Below are 24,253 nucleotides of genomic sequence, written 5' to 3' on the forward strand. Positions count from 1 at the left end.
AGACTCAGGGTTGCCAAGGGATACAATTGGTTCAGCTGCCATGGAGATGCTAAATCTGTTAGTCTTAACACAAGCAGCGTTGTGTAAAATTGTATAACCCTATTACCAATTCAGTGAACCTCAGAGACACTGAATAGAAGAAAATTATTTTTTTTCTCCAGAGTTAAGCAGTAACCTCTGGGTCCAAGTTAAAATCAGTTCCTGTTTAAACTCTGCCTGCCAAAAGCGGAACTGCTGCCTTTCAAGTCCTGCACTGTATGTAGAATGAAAATGATCTGCCAATGTCATGAGAAAGACTAACAGCCGAAAGCCATTGCTCCTTTAGCATTTGAAAATTTGTAAACTACTTAATTTACCCATAGAAATAGATGAGGTCAAATCCCACATTTTAATTTGACATAGAGAGAAGTATGTTAAGGGACGGGGGGGGGGGGGGGGGGGGGGGGGGTGCGTCAAGTCACATTTAATCAATTAAAACAAGATTAAAGATCATTTTTGTTACAGATCAACTAAGAATTATGCGAACTGGGATTTTGCTCTTTTTTTTTTTCTTCCTTTTAAAACAAGTGTCTGTAAATATTATAAATACAGCTATTGAAAAGATCTGAATAGGGATGGATTTCTTGGCTTTATTACCTAACTTTCCGACATCTTCAATATAACTTCACTTTAATAAATTGCGGAACTGATGTATGTGTGTTGGTATATAATAGGCCTTTGGAGTATTGGAGTTGGGTCATATTATCTATGCAACCTTAAAAGACTAAAGTATACCAGTAAATGTTTTTACAAAGCTGCTGTCTTCACCCATGCTTATAATGTGTTTTTCAGATCAATGGATACATCTCTGTGAGTGGTGATGTTTACCAGGAAAGACTGACTCGCCTAGAGAGTGATAAAGAATCCCTTGTTCTGCAAGTAAGTATCCCTCAGACTTTTTAATTAAAAATAAATAACAAAATAATTAAACATACAGTAGCTGGATCACAAGCAATGAAAAAAACACGTATACTACATAATAAATGAAGAATGCAGGCTGCTTATGTGATGTAATGCTTTTCTTAGCCTTTTTTATCATTACTCTGTTAACAGTTGTTGTTATTAAAGGGATGCTTAATAACCCTACTTAACTACTGTGGAAATTTGTTTTGCCACTGTGCAGTACATTGGCTGTTAGTTAACTAGTCCTCACTGATTTTTGAGAAATTTCACTGTCTCTAGTGGTAGAGGTTATGAACTCTCCATAAGTGTTTTTAGTTAGTGAATCATTTTTTCCTAAAACAAAATCCACAATATTTTGTTCTAGTAACCAGTTTATGCTTTAATAATATTTGCTGATATTTAAAATGTGAGTTGTCTGAGACCTGCTCGGCAAGGATTAACAGCATGTTGCTTCATATTTTCAAAGCGTCTCATTCACCCTTTGCTGTCTCAGAGTTTTGCTATACCGTTTGAATGGTATTTTCTAGGTGAGTGTGTTAACAGATCAAGTGGAAGCACAAGGAGAGAAGATCCGAGATCTTGACTTTTGCTTGGAGGAGCATAGAGAAAAACTAAATGCTACTGAGGAAATGCTGCAACAGGTAAGCTGCTGTGCATTTAGTGTTTTCTTTTATTTTATGGACATGAAGTAATTCTGCATATTGTATTTTATCATCACCTGCAGAGCCTGCAGTAATGAAGTCACAGCCACATAAATACAGCCTTGATCAATTTGAAGTAACAAATTATTCAAAATTAAGATAAGGACAGCATGGAACTGCAACATTTACCAAAAATATATAATTAGTGCTTGTATTTAAAGTAAAATAAATTGTAAATTGTTCACATACAGCAAAGTGTTCAAATGCAAATGTTTTATTATAATGCTCTAAGTCATACCCCTAAACTTGCAGAATGACTCGTCCTCCCTAGCACACTACACACAAATCAACTGTTTCAAATAAAGATGGTTGTGTTCCAATGACCTCAGCAGCTATCAAACAGCATGGAATATTTATTATTATTATTATTATTATTATTATTATTATTATTATTATTGTGAACTGCACAGTAATGCTGTTGTTTTCCACAGGAACTTTTAAGCAGATCTGCCCTGGAGACTCAGAAATTGGATCTCATGGCTGAGATTTCCAACCTAAAACTAAAGCTGACCGCTATGGAGAAAGACCGTCTGGATTTTGAGGGGAGGTTCAGGGATAGTGAGGTAGGAGGCAGTTCGAGCAGCTTGGACAGATGTACCACTAACCTGTCGGAGTTTGGTATTATTGTGCAACCATTTGTTTTTCATACAGTAAATGCTTCTGGAAATGACGGTTTAACCTTTTAATTACCCCTAGTCCACTAACTACAGTTCTTCTTGACTTTGGTATTTGCTGTTTTGTTTAAATCTACTTATGCATTTCCGCTTGAAGATGTGAAGAATCACTTGGTGTGGTGGTAGAATTTCTTCATGCACGAGGCTTTAATTTAGGGTTTTAACTTTTTTTTTTTTTTTAGATTTTTTTATAAAGATGTTGAAGTTTAAAAATGATTTATGTAAAACAATTTGCAAATGTTATATCTATCTCTCTCTCTCTCTCTCTCTCTCTCTCTCTCTCTCTCTCTATATATATATATATATATGATATATATATATAAATATATATATAATATATATATATATATATATATATATATATTATTCATATATATACACTTATACATGTTACAAACATAATTTCTGTGTTTTGCCTTTTTCCAAACAGGTTGTGTTAAAAGTGTGTAAATATCTTCTTGCCTGATTGGCATAATATTGGTTGAGATTAGTGACTAGGTGTCGGATGGATACCAAGTCCACCTTCATGTACCCTACTATTAAACCTTGTAAGCCATTTTATATTTAGGAGGAATTTTGTTTTATTTAGATACGATAGCATTGTCTTGTTTATAGCAGTGGAATTTATTTAATTTCTGCGAGGATTGCGAAAGGTTTTCTTGAATCAAAAAGGAAAAATGCTCCAGTTCACAAGTTGCGACAGACTTGTAATTATTAAACTCTGCCTTGGTTTCACACAGCCAGGAGTTGTTTTATATTCTATGACACAGTAATATGTTGGTGGTAAAGGGTGGGGGCTACCATAAGTACTTTGTTTTAACATTTCACAAGAATTTACTGGTTACCTACTTTCTACTACTGCGTGCACAGGATTACTTTTACAATTCAGAATTCTTCCATATTACTTTTGCTTACCCTGTCATAGAAACAACATTGTCTTTCCATCTTTTCTTTCTGCTTTTCAATCTTTTGCTTGCTCCATACTCTGTAGTCACTGCGTAACTTAATCTATGAGCTCCGAGACCAGATGGAAACACTGGAGCTGGAACTAGTACTTTTCCAGGAAAAGAGGTCACAGTATGGGGATCAAGAGGTGACTTTTAAACACTGTGCTTTTCAGCTTTAACATCTGGCCCCAGTGTTTTTGTGCATGATCTCGATTAATTGGAATGGAGCAAATTTATTTTGATTTTTGGATTAAAAACAAACTACAGATTAATTTAACCTAAATTGTTTAATCACATTTTTTTTTTTAAACTGAAAAGCTGAACAATATCACCCATAAATCTATGATCAGAAAAGTTAAACTTGAAAGATCTTTCTACAGTACTTCCAGCGGTGTTAGATGCTGGTAAGTTCTGCTTTTATATGTGTCAGGATTGTTATAGCCAGACTTGCTACACGACAGTCCCCAGTTAATCTGAAATGTACAGAAAATGTGCCTTTATCTGATATTTATCCAGTTATTTTTAGACTCAAATTATTTTATTATATTACTCTTTGCTGCTTGCCTCACATTGCAGATGATCTGTTTTTCATTTTGCTTGTCTCATCAATTAAAATATGTAATTCATACCATGTGGCAAACTTTCTTGCTTTCTTTGTTTCCTGTAACTCTTTCTTCATGCTATTTATTCTATACTTCTAGTTGGAAGAGAAGCATTCAAATTGCTCTGCCTTGTTCTGTGGCTTTGGAATGGCTTTATCAGCTTGCATATAATTTCCTTGGTCTGGCAATTTTCCTTGAAAATAAACAAGCAAGCAACTTAACATTAAGGGGATTGAATTTATAAAGCAAGCTTAAATCTAAGCTATAGAGGTGTTGTATAAAAATGCATGGTTAATATTCTGCCTTGGGTGAAAATTAAGTCACAGGTTGAACATGCCCTACAAAACATTAAAAAAAAAAAAAAAAAAAAAGACAACCTGCTGCTGTCCAAATCGTGCCACAAATCATTGTGAAGCATCAGCTCAGTCATGGTCGTGCACTAGTACTTTGAGTTGATTTACACTGGCACAAAGATAAATATGGGATCCCCTTGTGGATCCAAACTACTGTAATATTTATTCGTATTTAATGCTACAGCTTCAGTCGATGAACAGTAAAGTGGTTCTTTTTATTGTGCAGTTTTGTGACCTCTTATTTCAGCTTTCCTATAGTGGAAAAACCTGTGTTCTTACCAAGACTTGAGGATGCAACATGCAAAAACTTGTTCTGTTTAATCTGTGTGCATGCATGCGTGCCGAATGACAAACGATCAGCCAGTAGATGTGTATAAACGTCTAACAATCTAAGTATTAACTTTCTAGACTAGTGGTTTTGACCCTTTCGGTATACTGTACTACATAGATATGGACCGAAATTGTAAGAAGTGGAGTGTACTGTGCTATAGATAGTGTAGTGGAATACAGTCAGCACTCGCATATCCGACCCTGTAAAATTTTGACTTCAGTGACGGTTAAACGTGTGTGACGCATATCTGATTATTTCATTTTGGCCCGTTCCAACCCCTTTTTTTTCAGGCAACACCAAAAAGATAGAATTTCAAAAATACATATCTGAAATTATTTTGTTTTAAAATAAGTAGGCTTCCAAATTTTGAACAGAAGTAGTATTTTAATTCAGAACGATGTGATTCTGAAAATATCACTTGCCAAAACTAGAGACGACACATTAACTGTAATACAGTATACTTTTATTGTAGTATTGTAGCAGTAGGTAAAATTTCCCATTTAACAACCTAACAGCAAAGTGAAATCTAAATGTTATCTATGCACAGAACTGCATAAAACATAAAAGGCAATGCAATTTAGCAAAAACAAAAGATAAAAAAAAAAAAAAAAAAAAAAAAAAAAAAAAAATGCACAATATAAGACTGACTGATTTGGCATTAGAGAGAATTTAAAAAATAAATGCGGGCTGTGATGGATATTCAGATACATTGTAGAATTGTGACTGCTAACATTAATTTGTTTATATATATATATATATTATTCTTAATAGAAGGGCGGTAAAACGCGACTGACATGTATCTGAGTAACGGATATCCGAGTTCTGACTGTAGCTTTTTATTTCTTGTCATTTTCTATATCTATCCAATATGAAATATTGTATTTTAATGTGCAAGTCATACTCCTCTAAGTAATAATTATGTCATTACACTGAAGAAAAAAATGCCTTTTATGTTGGTATAATGTAGAAAATAGTATAGAAATTGGCAGTACACAAGTTTACAATCCATGTTTTATTTTTTTGCTATTTTCTGTATTAACCTTGCAAGCCCTAGGTTTATTGTATGTGCAACTGCTTCTTGTGTGATCATTCAAAGGGGTTGATCCAGGAGATAAACGAGCTGAGGTTCACGATAGCAGACATGGAAAATGAAAGGCTCCAGTATGAAAAGAAACTGAAATCAACAAAGGTAACATTTTAGTGTTGCTGCAGTACCGTATGATTCTGTGAATACAGTGTTCTGTCATTGAACTGGTGTACTATTGCCACATACTTAAACCTAAAGTTTTTATTGTACATGTTGAATGTGACCTGTATAGTTATAATGTGGGTCTGATACTTTATGAAAATTAGAGAGGCGTGTATGTCTTCCACTTTATAAGCGATGAGTAATGATTTTATTGGTAGGTAGCTGTACCCATGTTCTCATATTATACTTCTCTCAATTCTTTTCTTAACCTTTCTCAAATCTTATTGCTATTCTACTTTTTTTCTCCTTCTTTCTTTGTCAAGCTTTTTCTTTTCTAATTCTTCTCTTACTAGTCGCTTATGGCCAAACTCTCTAGCCTGAAAATCAAGGTGGGTCAGATGCAATATGAAAAGCAGAGGATGGCGCACAAAAGCCAGACACTAAAGGTTTGGTGTTCTATGGGTACTTTGTATACACTGTGCTCCATCATAAGTGTTTAGCTCATTGTGTATTTTCTGTTCAGTATTTCTGTTCATATGTAGAAATAGAATAAGAAGACAAGATAGCATGAAAAATGTCCTTAAAGTTTAATACTAAAGTAAGACTTTAAAAATGGTGAATGCTTACGCTAAGGTAACATTTCATGTGTTGAAATTGGTTGTTATCATGTTTATAAACATTCTGTACAAATCTCTTGTTTATCAGCTTTGCTCTGATCGTGTGCAGCAGCAGCCTCATGCAACAAGTAAACCTCATAAAACATTGCAGTATAGTATAGTATGCCATTGTTATTAGCGTTATGTGTGCTGAGGATGTCAATACCTAGAGCTTTATTGTGTACCATTTGTGTGAGGTTTATCTGGCCCTGCCTGCATTCTACATATGACTTCTATTTTACATATATATAAAATAAATAAATGACAGCATGTACCCAATATGGCATGTATTGGTACATACTATTGGAGCCCTTATTCTTGCATCGTATTCTTCTGGGCAGGATGAGTTGGTGATGTTGAAGGACAAACTAGAGCAGAAAGATGGGGAGGTGAAGAGACTGTGGGATGAAAGCCTCTACAAGATCACAAGTGCAACCGGAGGTTCAGAAAAGGATGAAAAAGGTACAGGGATATTCCTTCAAATATCCAGCATGTTTTCACACCTTATGCTTTATTACATATTGAATGTTTTAAATCACATTTATAGCCCACAAATAGTTATTTTGATTTAACCATGCTGAGTTTACAACACAAATACATTTCAAATATGTTCTAGCAGTGATATAAGTCGCAGTGCACTGAGGACATTCGCAGCACAATTTTGGCTCCAAAGAATGAGGAATGAATATTATTCTTCAGGACTATTTTGAAAGTTTTATTTTGAAGCAATTGTACACAAACACAAAAAAGGGTTAAAGTGTGCACGATTCAATGTTAATTCCTCATCCTTTTTTTTCTTTCTAATGATATGTATGTATGTATGTGTGTGTGTGTGTGTATATATATATATATAATATATATATATGTGTGTGTGTGTGTGTGTATATATATATATATATATATATATATATATATATATATATATATATATATATATATATATATTTTTTTTTAAAACTTACGGTTGTACATCTAACTCATTATTTCATGCAGATGAACATTTAAAAAGGAAGCTCAAAGAGAAATGTAAGGTTCTGGAGTTGTTGCACCAGTGTGTATTTCCAGTCTGCTTCATTCACAGACTGCATGTATTGTCAATGTTTGTTGGAAAATGTTGCTCATTTATAACACTTGGGTGTTTCAAGGTAAACGCTGTTCTCACATAAATGTTTACAGGAAATAAAATTATGTATCTTATGAAGCTTAAGTATTTAGACAAATACAGGCCAGTTATAAGCCAATCGTTCTAAAATTTGTCCCCAAAAGGGTCTTGCTGCAATTTTATGCATTGCAGCAGGCTGTTGGTAAATTTATTATGACACTGTGTCAGTTACAGTAAATACATTGATACAAAGTAGATAGTACTTTGTGTGTAATAAGTGCTTAACAAAGCATGTCACCTCTTAAGAGAGTATGTAATTTGCTACCATGTTGAGGTAGAATCTCTTGGATCCTTTAATATTAGTCTGGGCTTTTAAAGCACATATTTTTGTATACCTGTATGCAAGGCGGGTAATTGGAAATTGAAAAAACCCTGAGGGCTGTAGATGAAGCAACGTGCTTGGTTCCATCAGTGATATCTTAACTGCAATTCTCACTGCAAACATGCCAACATTCAGGCTGCACGTCCTGAGTTTGCAGGATATTTGTGCTGTGGCTGCAAAGCAAGAAACATTTCCTGCTACCATTAGAACAATCCATCGGTCTTCCTATAATCTGTTTTCTAGTATTCATTTAATTGGCTAGAAGTATAGTCTTCCGCACAGTGCAGCAGTGCTTTACTCACAGACCTCAACACTGCAGTTAAACATTACAGTGTAATTGTGTATATGTACACGGGTGTGCAGTTTTTGAAAAATACTTTTTGTTCAATCTACTTGCCCCTGACCCATCACACAAGACATACAAAAAAGTAGACTTTAACTTGTAGGGTTTTGGTTTTGTTTAACAGTGAACACAATCAATTAGTGATTAACAGGGGTGCATCTAGTCTTGTAGCTTGACTGGTTCACTAAATTCAAGATACACAAAAGGTTCCCTGTTACCTCAACTCAACAAATTTAGAACATTCTTTAAGGAAATGTTCCTTTCAGTGCAGTTTGGAACACATTTGCTTTTAATTAACATGCTAAGAGGACAACTATAATAAGCAACACTTATGAGTTATTCAAATATAAAGTAGCTTCTGCCTGTTTTTTTTTTTTTTCCCCCACTTTCTCTATAAGTGGAATCCAGCTCCTGATGGATGTGCAGGTGTTTGTTGCATCACAGATACAAAATCCTTGGCAACTGTTACTGCTGCTCTGTGGAATTCTGATTATTTTTTTTATTTATTTATTTATTTATTTATTTATTTATTTATTTTAAGTTTACAGTTTTGTAACTGCTGAAACCCAGACTTTTAAAGGACTTGTGTATAAATTGTCAAGTTTCTCTGCATTTTTTTACTGTTCTACCAAAATGCATGCAATATTTACAGTAGGCTCCATCAAACTGTGCAAAGACAAAATAGTTTTCTTTATTTCTATTGTATACTTTAAAAAAAAAAAACAGTACAACATTTTACAATTAATTTTCCTCATCTAACATCTTGTCCCATAGTGACTATCTGGAACACTTCTGCAGCAGGGTGATCCTGGTTTCATACCCTGATGAAATTATTATTATTATTATTGTTATTGTTAATATTATTTTGGTTGGGCAACATTCTTTCCCTGCACTACTCTCACAAAAAATAAATACATACATTAATTAATTAATACATCAATAAATAATCTATGTCCAATAAATAACTAATATCACTTCTATTCAAATCTAGTTCTAAACGGTAAACTTTGTTAGAAATTACACAACATTATTTCTTTAACTCTGCTAATACCTTAGCGACTATGGTGTGTTTTTTTTTGTTTTTATTTTAGACTTATCCAGTGCTTTTTTTATGTTTTTATTTTACTAGATTGAAGCATTTAAATGTCAGGTTCATGTATTAAGAAAGCACTATCACTTATTTGCTAATTTACAAAAAATGTAAATAATACCTTACATTTAAATGATTAGTCTGTGCATTGCCAGACTGATCTTGGCATTTGTGGGTTTCTTTGTAACCCATAGAAGATTATTTCTTCCACAGCTAGCCAATCAGAAGTGATAGGGGTGGGACATAAACACCCTTTAAAATGTTTGTGCTTTGGTGCTAGAATTCCATTTTCAGAAACTTCCATGGCTGTCTACAAATATACCTGGAGTGTCTTTCTAGCAACAGAAAAAAAACATAGGACAAATAAATACAAAATATTTGTCGGACGGACTAAGTATAATGGCAAAACTTGTCAGTCACACAAATGTTGTCCTGGGCGTCGGCCAATACAAATGTCACACCCCTTTCTACAATATTTAAAATTTGTTCAAACACAATCGAGTGAGAAAATTTAGTCTATTTGTAAAATAAAAATGTAAACCAAGGATTATCAAATTGCAATTTTATATTATAGTTGTTACTGCAGTGTATTTCTGACACTGATTCTGTTACTATACTAGAAGTTTGTGAGAAAGAAAACTCCCTTGTTTATATAAAACTGTGTAAATGTATACAATTATATTGACAATTCTTGTGCATTTACATTTTACTTTCTCATGTCCTCCCCGTCCAGACTTAGAGGTGCAGAAGATGAAAAGGGCAGTTGAATCTTTGATGGCAGCAAATGAGGAGAAAGTAGGATGATTTTATATTTCTGTATCAATTTCCAACACAACTATGCCGCATAATGATAACAAAGTGTACTAGAATACGGAGTAAGGTTGTGGTAGTCCACTTGGATGATTTTTATTTTTTTTTTTCCTTTTATAGAAACATATTTGATTACTGGTGCTGTATAGTATGATATCGCTTTCATGCAGTAAAATACTATATTTCCAGATAACTATGGGAACAAGAGGCTTACAGTTGTAAGAGTTAAAGTACAGTCTAAATGCATTCTTTGCAATATATACTTTTGTATTTAGTTCATTTCCTTTCATCTGCCATTTTCAGGACCGTAAAATTGAGGAACTTAGGCAGTCGCTGAACAGGTACAAGAAGGTTCAAGACATGGTCATGTCAGCTCAGGTTAAAAAAGGTAATTGGAGGCATTGCAGTTAGTCTATTTTTATTTATGTATGTATCTTTGTTATTCATTACTTGAAAATGTGTGAGCGGAAAGGATAGAACAGAGTACAGTCAGACTCAGTCTAGTAACAGAGTCATGCTAACTAGGACACTTCCTCAGGATGTTGGTGGCTTTAGCCTTTCGTCTTTAACTATTTTTAGTGCAGCCAGATAGCAGTACATTATGACAGCCTCTGTCAGCCCTTCACTCAAACCTCTGAGTGCACAAGGGCACCTACTGGCACTTCTTTTTACATCTGTTTGATTGATATTTTTTATTCAGATGGATCAACTGGACATCTAGTGATGTCCTGTTGAAGGAAGCTGTGCAAACTATAGCCATACCCTAGGACTTAAGAGTATCCTCTGCGACCAGGATATTTTTAGATAACATTTCTTGTTTCATTCATTTCCTTGTAATCCTTTATCAAATTATAAAGATGTTATGGCTACAGGCTTTAAAAAAAGAAAAAAAAAAAAAAAACTTAATTTGAATGTGTATAGTAAGTTTTCTCTGCTTAAAAGTACCTGTATACAAGGAAGAGCCCTTGAGGGCTGCAGAAGAAGAAACATGCTTATTTTTGTCAGTGGTATTTTTAACTGCAGTTCTCTTTGCAAATGTTTTAACATTCAGGTTACAAGTCCTGTGTTTATTGTGAATTTGTAATAAGTGTAGGAACGTTATTCTTGGATAAGCTATAGTTTTTATTTTATTGCAAGGTACACTATTCTGTGCATGGTCACAAAAAAAACATAACACGTATGCACACATGACTACTGTGTATTTATTTTAATATTTTTCCCCTCAGATAAACTTAAAGATGGCAGCAGTGAGGAGAGTCAGAGTGATAGCTCGGTTTCAGTGTCGACTGCTATTTCAGTCTCAATTGAATCTGAGAAATCTTCCTCGCCTGTCGCAACAAATGAAGAAGAGATAGTAAAAACTCCTGATGAGGTACATTATTCCTGTCCTTTTACTGATATTCAAGTTGGCAAAAATGTAGCCATGTTGTGCTCTCTGGTAGCCTTTCATATATTTTGTTATGTTGAACAATGTCCACACAACCAAACTGAGACCACCAAAAAGTGTTACTCTGTCCCTTTATCAGACTTAAACCGGCTGTCAAAAGACCAGTGTCCCAAACGAAGACATTTTTGCTGCACAAAACAAGATGGATTGGTTACGAACATTTAAAGTGCTACAACTCTACCTGAAAACTCCATGAAGTTCAAAACCAATGAAAACTGATGCTCTAGTCTTATTTTTAAATATATTTTTTAAAATAATTTTCACAGAATGGAAAAGTGCATTTTTCAAGGTTTTATCTTTTCAGTGCAAAGTAACTTCTATGCACCTTTCTGTGGTATTGTTCATATGAAAGCAGCCCCTTTTTTTGTTTTGTTTTTGTTTTTTGTTTTGTTTTTATAGTCAAATTGAACTTCTCAAAACATACAGATGAGTCATTAGTATCCTTTGGTTCAAGTTACCCTAACATAATAGGGTAAATGTTGGTAAACAAATGTTCTGTTTTCCTGTCTTTTAGATACCTGTTCAAATGCACAAAAGTGTTCTCCAAGTTTCAATCCCAGCTTTGGCATCTTCACCAAAGAACTGCAGAGAGGTCGAGCAGGCCCAGAGCCAGGAGACGGAGGATTGGGGCCTGTCAGAAATGAGGTACTTTCATGGAAATACAAGCTGGCTGTGTGTTGTACCTTTTGAATATGATAGCAAACATTCATGCAGTAAGACCTTTTTTGTTTTATAATGCAGTGGGATGATGACACCAGATATTTCTTCAATAATACAAGAAACAAGTTTGTGTGATAGTCCTGTGTAAGTATTTTATTTTGAGGCCATCCAACCATTGTTTATAATGAGACACCAACTATTCTGCCCTTTCCTGTTTACAGAATTGTCTACAATGTGGTCTGCCATCCATCCAATTGCTTACCTACAGCCCTTTTTTCTTCCTAGAACACAAAGTATTGCCAACTCAAGCAGTATGGACAACTTGAAAAGCAGTGACACAGATAAGGTATGTCATTTACAATGCCTTTTATCATGTTCTGTCTGTAAAAATACACAAATTATAAATTATATTTATTAGAAGAAACTCTTGAAATAGACATGATCCTTCAGAACGATATCTACAATCAGATAGATAGACATTTATTTACATTCTTATAGCACCTAATTCCTATATAAAATAAATGCAACATTTCCGTCTTTTGTTGATCCAGAACCCTGTCGTAGCGGTGGTTCATCAGAAGCCAACAGAGGTAATTTAGTATTTCTGAATTGTGCTCATAGTGAAGGAAATGCAATGAGGGATGTCAAATGAATCTCGGAAGCTTTTTGTTGTTCTGTGTGGTCTTTCTCATTTTCTCCTTCTCCTCCTCCCCTTCCTTTTAAACATCTCCTGTCTAGATGTCTGAATTTTTTTCTCCTCATTAAGATTAGCTTGCTTTCTTGTTTAAGATTTGTATAACTGAATGAGTACACAAATTATTGGTATTCATAGTGCACTTCTGTTCTTTTTGGTTTTTCGTCTTTAACTTTTCTATTCTCTTTTTATTTATGAAGTGTATTTCCCCTTTTCTTTTACTGTGTTTTTTGTTATTTCACACTTCACGCCTTTTTAACATTTATTTCCATTTGTGAATATAGTCCTGAAAAGCGCATTCCCGTACTTTAACTACAAGACCAAAAAAGGAAGAAAACTTTTTAGCCCTCACATTACTTTGAGTCCTGAATAAAATGTATCTCACATCCTACTGTGTAGGGGTACCACCTAGGTGTCTCACTGGCTTTACCTCAAACCGTAAATCAGTCCATTTAGAATTGTACTACAGTGAATACACACATTATAAATACGCCCCCCTTTTTAGATATATTTTATCAATTGCATTTCAGTTATATTGTATCTGTATTTTACCATTTTGATTTCTGTTTTAGAACAAAGCTTATGAAGAGTTCAGCAAGTTTAGTGCTCTTCCTCCTAAGCCTCCTGGTCAGCCTGGCTCAGTCGACGATGAAAGCTTTGGTTCTCGGAAAACGAGGGCCTCGTTTGGTCGCGGCTTCTTCAAGATCAAGGGAAGCAAGAGGACAGCAAGTGCACCCAATCTAGGTGGGTCTTTGCTATAGAACCAAAGGGCTGCACACGGTGCACTGATATTACACACTCCTAGATTTATTTAACTTATTGATTTTAAAAGTGATGAAACAAACTTAAGAGTACAGACACTTTGCTTGCATAATGTTAAGCCTGAGATTAGAATGTGCCTAATCACAGGGTTGTAATCTAAATATATTGGTGTGATATTTTAGTTTTAATTATTGTAAAAATAAAAACAAATTTAAAAAATGACAATAGAGTATATTTAGAATTGAAATACACGATACTTTGTATGCCGCATACAATACATTGGCCTCTTGTACAGTGTAGTTGGCCAACCCTTTGTTTGTCTACTACACACAAACCTATTATCTTTGCTCCTATATTGCGTTATCATGGCTACACAGGGTATAGGTGACTTGGAACAACTTTTTTATTGTCATATTATTTGGGTCCTCCAAATCACTCTAGCAAGTTTATTTCCTGGTATCCAGTGATGCTTTCTTTGTATATCAGCATTGTTTCCTTGTGCTTCCTTGTTTTTGTTTCTGCTTTTTGTGTAATTTGTGCACTTTACCTTGTTGTCCTGCATATGCTCTGCTGCTGCTCTGCGTGTGGTTATAAACATTGTCTGGATATATGAAGATCGCAGTCGAAGTGCAAGTGCACCTACGTTAGGTATAGTATGTAGCTGCATGGGGGCCTGCAAGCACAGCAATGCCATGTGGATAAACTGAACAACTGGATGCTATCAGAGGGTTTGTGTGCTCTACTACTGGTATTATGCATCCTTATCTATAACTGGTGTTTATCCAGCTTATTGATCAGTGATGAGAAATACTTTTCTATAACTATAGCATTTATCCTGTAATCTTTTAGGTGTCGTCTTCCAAAACCTGTAATACAACTGCTAAAGCCAGAATGAAACAAAATTGCCTGAAATGAGACAGAATTACTGTACCTAGTGATAGGAAAACTCTTTAAAAGTTTTTTTTTTTTTTTTTTTTTTTTAACACATGTGAGATATATAGGTTTTTTTTTTTTTTTTTTTTTTTTTTTTTTCAATATGCTAAATTTCAACTAATTTCCTGGTATCATAGTGCTCTATTGGACAGAACTAGACATTTATCTAGACAATTGCTAATGTTAACTCGGGCACAATTTCAGCTCAGGTCCTCTAATCATTGAACATACTTTTGTCATTTTCAAGGATAATAACATTCATCATTGTTTTCTTTCTTTCTAAAGCTGTTGTGTCAGTGCTAATGCATGTTATTAACAAAACAAAAAAATCCAGTTGTTCATTATTCATTGCAAAATGGCATGTGCTGCTGCCCTGTTCCCACTTGACCGTAGATGTGAAACTAAACAGAAACCGCTTTGGAATTAGTGGTTCGCAATAGCTTTCATCCTTACAAGCTCCTGGGTAGAAACCATTGTTCATTGCCACATTCCTTGATCCTGGCGTCCTGCAAACTAACAACGGTTACAAAACATTTTAGTTATTAACTGTCATCAGACTACATTCAGTGCTGGGATTTGTCCATAATGGATGTTGCTGAATGTATTTAAGAAACACCATTTCATTTCGTTTATAGTACTTGTATGGCATAAACGGTATAGCATTTTAAATGAGGATTTAAAAAAAAAACAAACAAAATTGCTAAATAGAGCAGATGGAATAGTACGGGCTAAAGCGTTTGACACACAGGCTAATCCAATGTGCCCAGGTTACTGTGCAATATTTAAACCAGCACTGAATGGTGACATATAAAAGAGGTAAAAAATGATGCCCCTTAAGTTTTTCCTGATGGATGTTCTATATTTATGTATAGCGGAGACAGAAAAAGAAGGCTCTGAGCACATAGATCTGGCAGGAATGCCTCGTAGGTCTGTAGAGGCTGACGGCTCCCAAACATCACCTTCTTCCCCAGACTCCAAGAAAAAGGCCAGAGGAATCAAGAAATTCTTTGGAAAGTATGTTTCTGTGAATTGGATGAAAACCTGTTCTTAAAACAGCAGCAACCATTGTTAGGGCCACATTATTTTCTGTAGTCTATGGAAATTAAAATACAGGAAATAATAAACTTGTCAGATATTAAAGAAAATGTCTATATGTAATATGACAGTAAACTATATTTTTTGTAAGTAGTGCATTAGCATTGTACTGCTTAATTTCATGTAACATATTTGTTCTGAAACATTAAAAATATGTATTGTGCGCTGCAATTTCATAAATGTATACTCTCACTAGGTCTCTGTAGGGGTATACGTTACTACTGGAGGTAGTAATTATTAAAGGATTTCTTTTTTCTTTCATTCCCAGGCTTAAAAGAAGCCAGTCTGCAACGTTTAACCCTGACGATATGTCTGACACAGAATTTAAAAGAGGTGGTGTGAGAGCAACTGCAGGCCCCAGGCTGGGCTGGTCCCAGGACCTACAGCATGCTAACAGGTATGATACAGTAAATGAGAACTGGCAGACTGGAGAGAAATATTTTAGTTCTGGTAAGCAGTCAAACTTTAATATATCTACAATGCTGTTTTTTATTATAGTAAAATAGAGGACGTTATAAAGTTTGGCATAGTTTGTATTACAGGTGAATTAGTTGTCCAGGTGGTGTAGAGATAACACTGAAAGTAGTGGTGGCAGAATAATGTGACCTTGTTAACAGCTACATGGTGTAAAGTTAATAGTTGAACAAGTAAAACAGTATTACAATAGTGTACTTGTGAAATAGGTTTAAGGGTAAGTAGAGTAGCTCTGAATATAATTTATGATATTTTTTTAATCTTTATATTACCTTTTTATGTTTGTTTTGTTGCTTCAGTATTTACATTAATAATTGTTCTCTGTCTGAATTCAATTTGTATTATTTGCGCCTGCAGAATCCTAGTTGTCAGTCCCGTTTTGAGTACTTTCTGATTAATAAAAAAAAAATACAATATAAAGTCCTTTTAACCCTTAGTAGAGAACAACAAATATAATATTGCACCGAATCACCAAGCAGGTTTGTGAACAGTTTGTATTTATTCATTTTAGCCTTTTGGGGATAAGTAACATTTAGTGTGCTGTTTTTTTTTTGTTTGTTTTGTTTTTTGTTTTTTTCAAACAGTGAATTAGATATGCCGTTTGCAAAGTGGACAAAGGAGCAGGTGTGTAGCTGGCTAGAGGAACAGGGCCTGGGTTTAAATGTGAACTTTGCCAAACGGTGGATCATGTCGGGTCAGACTCTACTGCAGGCTTCACAGCAGGACCTTGAGAGGGTGAGTAATGCTGCTGGAGAGGAGGAAACATTTTTGTCTTTGCTCCAGATTACAAAACGATCACCCTTTGGCTTGGATTGCGGCCAGTAAAGGAGGTGGAAGGGCTTCAGTGGGTCCCAGTTAAACAAAGGGGACAAGGCACTTGTATACAGTTATGCTAACATATTTCTGCTTTTTAAATAATTTATTATAAAGGGTTTTCTAACCACAATGCATGTGTGTGTATTGTTCAGTATGATGTGCTTCTGTGTTCTCTTCCAGTTCCATAGATACTACATGGCTCAATAAAGTGGTGCAATTCATTTACTTTGGCTGTGCTATTTATTTTGACCAAATTTTGACTTAAGAGCATTTGTTTTAAGTAAAAATCTAAAAAATCATTAAATATATATACCTGTATATTTATGTATTAGCAACAGTTGAAATGAAGCACACTAGTCTAATGGATAGCACTAAGGAGCTGTGAAACTTAATAGAAGCCAGACCTTAGTTTCTTTTTTATTATTAGTCTCTTTTGGAAATGTTTGAAAATATCATTTTTATTCTTAACGTTCTACAGCTTTGGATATTTCCATTTCAGATTAAGTAAGCAAGATTATAAAATTGTTTTAAAATAACAAAATAAACTTCCCTTCCTTCGTAGGAGCTTGGAATTAAACAGCCTCTTCACAGGAAGAAGCTGCAGTTGGCCTTGCAAGCCCTTGGCTCAGAGGAAGATGACCGCAAAGGAAGACTTGATTATAACTGGGTCACGAGTAAGCCACTATAAAGCACGGGGCATTTTAACATGTCTATGTGTGCTCTTAATCAAAGATGGATTTTTAATTTTAATGAAGTTTTCAAAACATTAAATATACCAGCCTGGCGTTTCAAAATACATTTTCATTGTACATTTTATAAATTAATACAAATTGTTGTGTTATTGCCTCAAGACCCCTTTTCTCCTTAAACTCATCTTTAGGGTGGTTGGATGATATTGGACTACCCCAGTACAAGACTCAGTTTGATGAAGGACGAGTAGACGGGAGAATGCTTCATTACATGACTGTTGTAAGTTCCAGTATATAGGGATACGGAGTATAGAAAATGTTATTGGGTAGTTTTGTTTGTCTTTAACCTTTTATCACATGCTGTACATTGTTTACATGGCATTTACATAAAAAGCAGATTTGGTAAATCAGGTGCCTATAATATTAAAAAAATGCAATAATTTTGAATTAATGTTAAATTCTTATGTATGCTGAAATACAAAATTATTAGAATCTCTGTAGATATTTTAAAATCACTGAGAAAAAATGGGTTGCCACTGGTTTCTGTTCCTCTCTTGTTTAACATTAGAACGCCGTGGTTATACTCACTTAAAACCGTTGAAGTGAAAGAAACTACCTGATACAACTCAGAAGTCTATTCAAGCACGTCATATCAAACATCTGCACAGCGAAACACTGTTTAAATGTTAAACATAAAAGGGTTTAAAAAGGGTTTATTTTCTAACTTGCCACATATAAAGAACTACTTCAAAAAATGAAAAAAATATAATAAACATTTCAGAACAAACTAATGTGTAAACAGGTATATGTACATACAAAACTGTAAAATCGAATGTATTTTGTAATTTAAGGAATTGATAGCTGCCATCAGGGTATTTAATGCATGTATTTAGGAAAAGTCATAAAGGGACAAACACATAACTTTTAGACACACAGTAATTTAAATTTGAAAACCGCAAACCATCAAAATGACTGCTGTGGTGGTTCTACTGTTAAAGAACATATGCAAAGCTGAACTTATTTGATCCTAAATGTTTTAACTGGTGGGATCACTTTACCTTGGAAACATGTGATTCACCTATTTCTGCAAAAAAAAATGGTCATGACTTGACCAATTCTTTTTTTATTTATTTTTATTAGCATTTAAACAAAACTATGCATTTTATTGAGCTTTGTCTCCTTCTTTTGCAGGATGATTTGCTGTCCCTGAAAGTTGGAAGTGTTCTGCATCACCTTAGTATCAAGAGAGCCATTCAGGTCCTGCGCATCAATAACTTTGAGCCCAACTGTTTACGCAGGCGACCCTCAGATGAGGTAGGACTATGTCAGAGATCCTATTGGAATCTGCCCTTTTTAAAATTTTGAACGGTTTAGGTATTAATTTATGTTTCCCAGTTTGTTAGTTAATAACATTTTTAACTTTTCATTTACTTTAAATAATTATTAAATAAGACAACAACAATATGTCAATGAGTATTTATCAAATAAAGCTTTTTCATTATCTTTACTCTTACTGATTCTTTAGAAAGATCTTCTGGATCAACATTTCTTTGTAGACAGCATTTAAACTGTTTATTTTGTACCTTTTATGTAAGGTAACATCTTCTTTTTATGGCCAACTTAGAACAACATAACACCAGCAGAGATTGCCCAGTGGACAAATCACCGTGTTATGGAATGGCTGCGATCCGTGGACCTGGCAGAGTACGCTCCCAACTTGAGAGGGAGTGGTGTACATGGAGGCTTAATGGCAAGATATTCTTTAAAGTACAAATAACACCACAAGATGGATTATAATAAGTTTAAAAAGATAATTGCTTATGAAATACTTTCTATTATGCAATATTTAATAATGAAGCAATATTAAAACCTGTAATATTTTTAATTCATTTTTTAGGTGTTGGAACCTCGGTTTAACGTGGAAACAATGGCCCTTCTGTTGAACATTCCTCCAAACAAAACTCTCCTGCGACGACACTTGGCAACCCACTTCAATTTACTGATTGGCCAAGAGGCTCAGCAACAGAAGCAGGAATCTGTGGAGTCTCCTGACTACACCCTTCTCACTGCCACTGCCAAAGTGAAGGTCTGTGTAGTTAAGTTCTCTTCCTTGACTGCAGTTGAAGACTTTTTTCACAGAAAGTGGTCACAAGGAGAAAGTTAACTGTAGAAGTTACAGTATGCAGAAATAACTAATTTGCCAAATTATTATCCCCCATTACATGGATATAGTACAGACATGCATCTTTCTATATCTAATCAGTTTGAGTGACTACTCAAAATGACGCTAGATAGTTTAAAGAAGGATGGCCATGGGGTATTTCAGATAAACCTCAATTAGGCTGAACTCCACATTTTTAATCAGAACCTTCAGATTAGCAGGTGTGATTCCAAGAATTGTAAACTTGGTTGCTTTTCTGCAAGGAGAATCTGCCCCTAAACAATACATCATCAGCAAGCACATAAAAGCTCTGTGTATTATTGTTCTATGTCGTTTCTTTTGCTTCGGCCGCTCAGTCAAGAGCTGGGAAGCCGAAATGAGTCGACCGCTTAGAGCCTGGAGGAAGGGCTGCCCTCAGCCACGGATTCTCTGAGGTTTACCCCTAAAAAAATTTAAAAAATATGTGTAGGGGTTTTTTCCTTATCTTGTAAAGTGCTGAGCTGTTCGTATTTATCGGGGTGCGTGGTCAGGCTGGAGGGGCTGGGCTCTGTCCCCCAGCGCAGTCATGCTCTGGTAGACGGGCCATGTCTCAGCTGCTCATTTTCATAAATTTTTCAATATTTGGGGGGCAGGTGGCAGTGCGCTACTGTGGGGTGCGTTAATCATTTATGATTATTTTCCATTCATGGTTTGTCGGCCTCGTCTTTTTCGGAGGAGGTGGCTCATAGCCACTTCCTATCTGTGGCACTGGGATGCATGTAACCGTTCATGTTTTTCCAGCCAGCCTCGCGCTGGTAGCCGTTGGGCACCCACGGTCTAGGCCTCCAGCCAAATCTAGCTTTAACTCCACAGTCATGAATCATCTACATTTGCAATCATTCATTCATTGTGGTTTCTCTGAGCTGAAAGGAGTGTCTGTTTTTTGTTGTTCGTTTTGTTTTTTTACTTCAGCCAAGAAAGCTTGCTTTTGGAACTTTCGGGAGTTTGCGGAAGAAGAAACAGGAAGAAAGCGAGGAATACGTGTGCCCAATGGATGTGGCAATGCCCACAGGAAGTAGTTTTCAGAATGCATATAAGCGTGGAATGGAAATCGGACTGTATGATGACGACCTTGATCGCTTGGAACAGGTAAAGCTTTCGGATATTTACGTGGTTTTGCAATAGGAGATTATTGTAAAAAATATAAAACATAGATATTTGTACATGTTTTGGTCTTGTATATCGGCTGCAAACATACAGACCTTTCTGCTGAAAGTGTAAACTTTGCATGCTTTCATTCCACAAACTTGCATATCAGTCAATGAATTAATCAATAAAACATGCAAAGACTGTGTACATACAGTAATCCATCTAAGTAACATTCAACAAGTGTTTGGTGACTAGTGCTAGGACAAATATCTGAATATTCGAACAAATATTTTGACATGTATAAAAAAAGGCAAATGAAAGAGCTCCATGTGATATGTGAGATTTATATATATATATATATATATATATATATATATATATATATATATATATATATATATATATATATATATATATATATATATTAATTTGTGTCGTCGAATTATATATTTTTAAACTGTCGTTTTTTCATTTGTTTAAGCCTATATAAAAATTTAAAAATTTGACAGCAAAAAGTAAACAAATCAGATTATGCACGCGCACGCATAGTGATCTGTATGGAAAGGCATCTGGATAAAAAAAAGCATTGTGCTGCTTTAGAGTCAGAATCTCATGGGACAGTGATATATATGTTTTGTTTGTTTTAACCTTTTTGTTGTGTGGAATGTAATAAACAAGAACTGAAACGGTAAGTTTTTTTCCTCTTAGTTTTACAATACCATTGTTTTATTTGAAGTGTTTAAAGTAAAATTTCAGTTTTTGTTTGCTTGTTCAGCTACAAAAAGGCACAAGTAAACCTCATGTTATTACTTTATGAAAAGTGTCTATGGCCACTGTTTACTCTGAAGAAATGACAATGGCTAGGAATGAAAAAAAAAAAAAAGTAAAAAATAAATAAAATGTGGTTTCAACTTTATGTACTATTTATTTCGGGAATAAACAAAGCAACGTTTAACTTGAACTTCTATTTGGCATCCTTTGCTTTGTAGTTAATTCACTGGGGTAAAGTAAAGCCTACACAACGTGTTCTTTACTCCTGGGATATTTTTCTACTTTAACGTGTTACATATTGTAACGTCTTGCTGTAAAGTAAAGACACACATGGGCCACACCCACCTACCTCTTCTGCTATGCTGTCTCTGCCTGCGTTCTGAGCAATATAATGACTTTTATTACTTTTTGAAAACTAATGAATATTTAAATTGAGCAAATATCCGAATATGAAAATCCTGTGTTCGTCCCAGCAATATAGGTGGCACTAAAATTTGCATTGATAAATATGAGAAAATATAATTCTTATGTAATGTCCCAAATCCTTCTGCGGTAGTGAAATCTATTGACTTCATGCTCGGTACATGACTGATTCTCAAGGTCAAGTTCCAATACAGTAGTTGTACTGCACAGTAAATTTTAAAAAGTTGCAAACTCTGGCCAAATAAATGAAAAAGACAGCACGCTTCGGGGTACTGTCTTCACATTTGGTACAAAGTTTATTGGTAAAAATTGAACCAATTCGTAAAATGTTTGTTAAAATGAATGAAAACTTTTTTTTTTTTTTTTTTTTTTAACATTTTATTTTGTTATTTTAATGTCATTGTTTTTAGGCCAATGGGCTGTCTTGTAGATATTTTGACATCAATTTGTTTTGCCTTTAACAAGTAAGTGCTACTTCTTTATTCAGATGGAGGACTCTGAAGGAACTGTCAGACAAATTGGAGCTTTTTCTGAGGGCATCAACAACTTGACAGTAGGCGGTTTTTTGTTGTTTTTTGTTTGTTTATTCTGCAAGGTCTCTTTGAAATTTAGGTTGAGTTGGTCTCAATGTACAGTAGTTGGAAACTACTATTTATGTCCAATAATACTATAAAAACACAGTGTAAAATATATAACATGAATTACCATCACTTGATGGATGTTTTCCTTTAAAAAGATCCAGAAAACATGTTTGATTTTATGTTATTGTTTTAAATGGTATTTATTTTCTTGGTTTCTTTGTAGTCGTGGTAGTAATAGTATTTGGTGAAACAAAACTACTTTTCTACATATTTCTGTCTTGCTATTTTAGGCTTTTAGTTTAAATTAAGTGGCCCCTGCTTCAAAAAAATGGCAATAAAAAAAAAAAAAATCAAATGCATGACAGTAATTCATATTTGGTCAAGTTTACTGGAATGATGTAGATACCTCCTATTTGCTTTAAGAAGCGAATTTAAAGTCTTCAGGGCTGTTGTAAGATCACAGTGGTGAAAAATGAGGATGAAGACATTGTAAAAGACTATTACAGCTATGCAGCTAATGAATTACCAATATTTTTGACTGCTTAAGTAATGCAACAGATCTGTGCTGCTATAATTTATATAAATGAATGACCGTGACAATCTCAAAGCCTAAATTTAATTACAAGATTAATGTTGCATTTAAAGAGTAAGTAGCGGGTTCCGAAAATTATAGCGTTGCATGTTCCCACATACTGCTACAACAGTTTAAATAACATACCTGTCATTTCTGACAACTTTTTACACTTATAACTTTGAAGCCTGTTTCAAAGCTCTTTTCAAAATGGCTGCTCTTGGGCACTGCTAGTGTAAGGATTCTTGCCCACATTGTCAAACAGGTAACACGCCAATAACAATCCATGATGTAGAATGGAACAGACAAGCCAAAGTTTTTGTCGCTCCTTCCTTTAGATCTCCAACCCCAGTGCACTAGAGCAGACATTTTAAAAAGAGCTTTGAAACAGACTAAAGTGTAAAAAGTTGTCAGGATGTTCACATGAAAATAAAAATTCTAGGTATGTTTTTTGACGTGGGGACTGAACTCCAGATTTTTCGGAACTCTGCTACTTACTCTAAGCTTTTCTTTAAAAGCTTTAAAAGTATAATATAACTGACACTGATAAGGAAAAATGCACTATAACTAAGAGTGATATTGATTCTCACAGGCGGCGGGGGGGGGGGGGGGGGGGGGGTGGTGGTGTCTCTTTATAGGTCTCAGATTAGTAATTTGTAACCAACATTTTTTTTTTGTTTTTGTTTTTGTTTTTTCATGCTGCAGGTGGTAAGTTTGCCTGCCTTGGTTTGAACATTTACATTAAAATAATAAAACATACATAACTGTTAACAATTGCTGATTAAAACACAGTGATTTCCTGGTAAAGGTTAATACTGTAGTAGACAATTATATGTATGTATAAATTTAAACTATGTTTAGACAAGAAAATCTGTATCCCCCCACCCCACCCCACCCCACCCCCAAAAAAAATTCATAGCTATGGA

General features: G+C 34.7%; 1 protein-coding gene across 8 annotated transcripts in view; it reads left to right on the top strand.

Annotated features, from left to right (window-relative positions):
- ppfibp1b (PPFIA binding protein 1b) overlaps positions 1 to 24,253 on the top strand; it is a 43,745-nt gene that overhangs the window by 18,844 nt on the left and 648 nt on the right. The window contains exons 4-29 of one of the 8 annotated variants that reach the window (XM_041257370.1): positions 832 to 918; positions 1,470 to 1,583; positions 2,075 to 2,206; positions 5,647 to 5,739; positions 6,093 to 6,185; positions 6,737 to 6,857; positions 7,389 to 7,421; positions 10,046 to 10,107; positions 10,426 to 10,510; positions 11,349 to 11,494; positions 12,084 to 12,214; positions 12,311 to 12,373; positions 12,515 to 12,575; positions 12,781 to 12,819; positions 13,496 to 13,667; positions 14,301 to 14,333; positions 15,491 to 15,632; positions 15,982 to 16,110; positions 16,772 to 16,922; positions 17,566 to 17,677; positions 17,884 to 17,972; positions 18,884 to 19,006; positions 19,317 to 19,442; positions 19,590 to 19,778; positions 20,805 to 20,981; positions 22,663 to 22,728. In XM_041257370.1, coding sequence (XP_041113304.1) covers positions 832 to 918; positions 1,470 to 1,583; positions 2,075 to 2,206; positions 5,647 to 5,739; positions 6,093 to 6,185; positions 6,737 to 6,857; positions 7,389 to 7,421; positions 10,046 to 10,107; positions 10,426 to 10,510; positions 11,349 to 11,494; positions 12,084 to 12,214; positions 12,311 to 12,373; positions 12,515 to 12,575; positions 12,781 to 12,819; positions 13,496 to 13,667; positions 14,301 to 14,333; positions 15,491 to 15,632; positions 15,982 to 16,110; positions 16,772 to 16,922; positions 17,566 to 17,677; positions 17,884 to 17,972; positions 18,884 to 19,006; positions 19,317 to 19,442; positions 19,590 to 19,778; positions 20,805 to 20,981; positions 22,663 to 22,728 — 2,769 coding nt within the window. Of the gene's footprint in view, positions 1 to 831; positions 919 to 1,469; positions 1,584 to 2,074; positions 2,207 to 5,646; positions 5,740 to 6,092; positions 6,186 to 6,736; positions 6,858 to 7,388; positions 7,422 to 10,045; positions 10,108 to 10,425; positions 10,511 to 11,348; positions 11,495 to 12,083; positions 12,215 to 12,310; positions 12,374 to 12,514; positions 12,576 to 12,780; positions 12,820 to 13,495; positions 13,668 to 14,300; positions 14,334 to 15,490; positions 15,633 to 15,981; positions 16,111 to 16,771; positions 16,923 to 17,565; positions 17,678 to 17,883; positions 17,973 to 18,883; positions 19,007 to 19,316; positions 19,460 to 19,589; positions 19,779 to 20,804; positions 20,982 to 22,662; positions 22,729 to 24,253 lie in introns of those variants that run through there. The other 7 variants (XM_041257371.1, XM_041257372.1, XM_041257373.1 and 4 more) reach the window with 7 other exon arrangements.

This window comes from Polyodon spathula, chromosome 8, assembly GCF_017654505.1.
Source record: "Polyodon spathula isolate WHYD16114869_AA chromosome 8, ASM1765450v1, whole genome shotgun sequence".
Taxonomy (NCBI): domain Eukaryota; kingdom Metazoa; phylum Chordata; class Actinopteri; order Acipenseriformes; family Polyodontidae; genus Polyodon; species Polyodon spathula.